Genomic DNA, 1,664 nt, shown 5'->3' on the forward strand with positions numbered 1-1,664 from the left:
GAGTAGGTGTTTTGTATGTGGTACGATATGCCCACAACGCCTCACCAATTCTTTCATGCCAATCTCGCTTTGACTTTGCTACTACTTTTCTCAACAAGTTGCAAAGAGTTTTATTAAAGGCTTCAGCCAAACCATTTGCAGAGGCATTGTACATGGATGACTTGTATTGTTTGAACTTGAATTTTTCTCCCGGACTTGTCATCGATGGTTGAAAAATTGTTTCCCATTATCGTTGTGATACGTTGAGGTACACCATATCTCAGAGATGATTTGGGTTCTAATGAAGTCCACAACATTTTCTTTCTTCACTTCCCGTAGTGTGATGGCTTCTGCCCATTTTGAGAAGTAGTCAGTGGCAGCGAGGATATACTCGTGTCCATTTGAGGCCTTTGGAGTAAGAGGTCCCACAACATCAAGTCCCCAAGCTTCAAAGGGCCATGAAGAAACAAAAGGGATGCAACGGCTCCCGGCGGTTGGTGTATGAAGTTTGCGTAGAACTGACAGGGTTCACATTTTTTCGCAAAGTCCATACAATCTTGCACCATGGTTGGCCAGTAATACCCCATTCTCTTTACGCGATCATGAAGTTTAGGCCCAGATTGATGAGCACCACAAATGCCAGAATGAGCTTCATGCATTACTTCAAAGAGCTTCCTTGCTTAGACACCTCAACCATTGGCCTGAGAAAGAACGTCTGTAGAGTGTCCCTTTATAGTGAATGAACTTTGGAGCACGTCGACGTATTTCTACCTTGTGTCTGGGATCATCGGGTAGTTTTTGGTGGTCCAAAAAATCAATGATAGGTTGACGCCAGTCATCTTCATCAACTGTGTAGACGCATATCATGTTGGTTGTATCTACGTTTTCCTCTTCTTCAAGCAATGATACTACCCAACGATTGCAGACTGGGACTTGCATAGACTCTTCTGCCCCCAGTGCCAAAGTGGCTGCAAGATTAGCAAGCGCGTCAGCCAACTTATTGGCACTCCTTGGCACATGACCAACATGGATGTCCTCAAGTTGATTCAACAGTTGTAATGCCCGTTGATGGTAGGGAATCAAGTCTTCCTTTTTTACTTCATATTCACCAAGGACTTGGTTGACCACCAGCTTCGAGTCGCCGTATATGTCCATATCTCTAACACCTATTTCGATCGCCATTTGGAGGCCGAGTATGAGAGCTTGGTATTCTGCCATATTATTTGAGCACAACTGAGTGAGCGTAAAGGAGTATGGCATGAGATGATTTTGTGGAGTTACGAATACAACTCCGGCTCCAGCTCCGTCCTTCCTTGCAGCACCATCAAAGTACATTTGCCATGGAGGTAGGACGTCCACATAGAAAATTTCTTCTCCTGGGAGGTCATCTGAAATTTCCCACTCTGCTGGCACTGGATGATCAAAGAAAGAAGTCGGCGATAGCTTGACCTTTGACAGCCTTTTGAGGCACGAACACCAAGTCATACTGCTTAAGTAACATTGCCCATTTCGCAAGTCTTCCAGACAAGACTGGTCTTGAGAGTATGTACTTGATTGGATCAGCTTTTGAGACCACGTGTATGGTATGCGCCTGCATGTAGTGCCTCAACTTCTGGATGGCGAACACCAAAGCAAGACATATCTTCTCTATGGGCAAGTAATTCAACTCAGCTCCAACCAAGGTA

The 1,664-nt window shown here is 44.8% G+C and overlaps 1 protein-coding gene across 1 annotated transcript; it reads right to left on the bottom strand.

Moving 5' to 3' along the window:
• Window positions 1-642: 642 nt before the first annotated feature.
• LOC141629245 (uncharacterized) lies at window positions 643-1,464 on the bottom strand. The gene has a single exon (XM_074442275.1). The coding sequence runs from the start codon at window positions 1,462-1,464 to the stop codon at window positions 643-645; it is 822 nt and encodes a 273-aa protein (XP_074298376.1).
• Window positions 1,465-1,664: the final 200 nt, after the last annotated feature.

The sequence above is a fragment of the Silene latifolia genome, chromosome Y (assembly GCF_048544455.1).
Source record: "Silene latifolia isolate original U9 population chromosome Y, ASM4854445v1, whole genome shotgun sequence".
NCBI classification, from domain to species: domain Eukaryota; kingdom Viridiplantae; phylum Streptophyta; class Magnoliopsida; order Caryophyllales; family Caryophyllaceae; genus Silene; species Silene latifolia.

Coding starts and splice junctions, on each gene's coding strand:
- LOC141629245 (XM_074442275.1), bottom strand. CDS start 1,464: ATGACTTGGTGTTCGTGCCTCAAAAGGCTGTCAAAGGTCAAGCTATCG.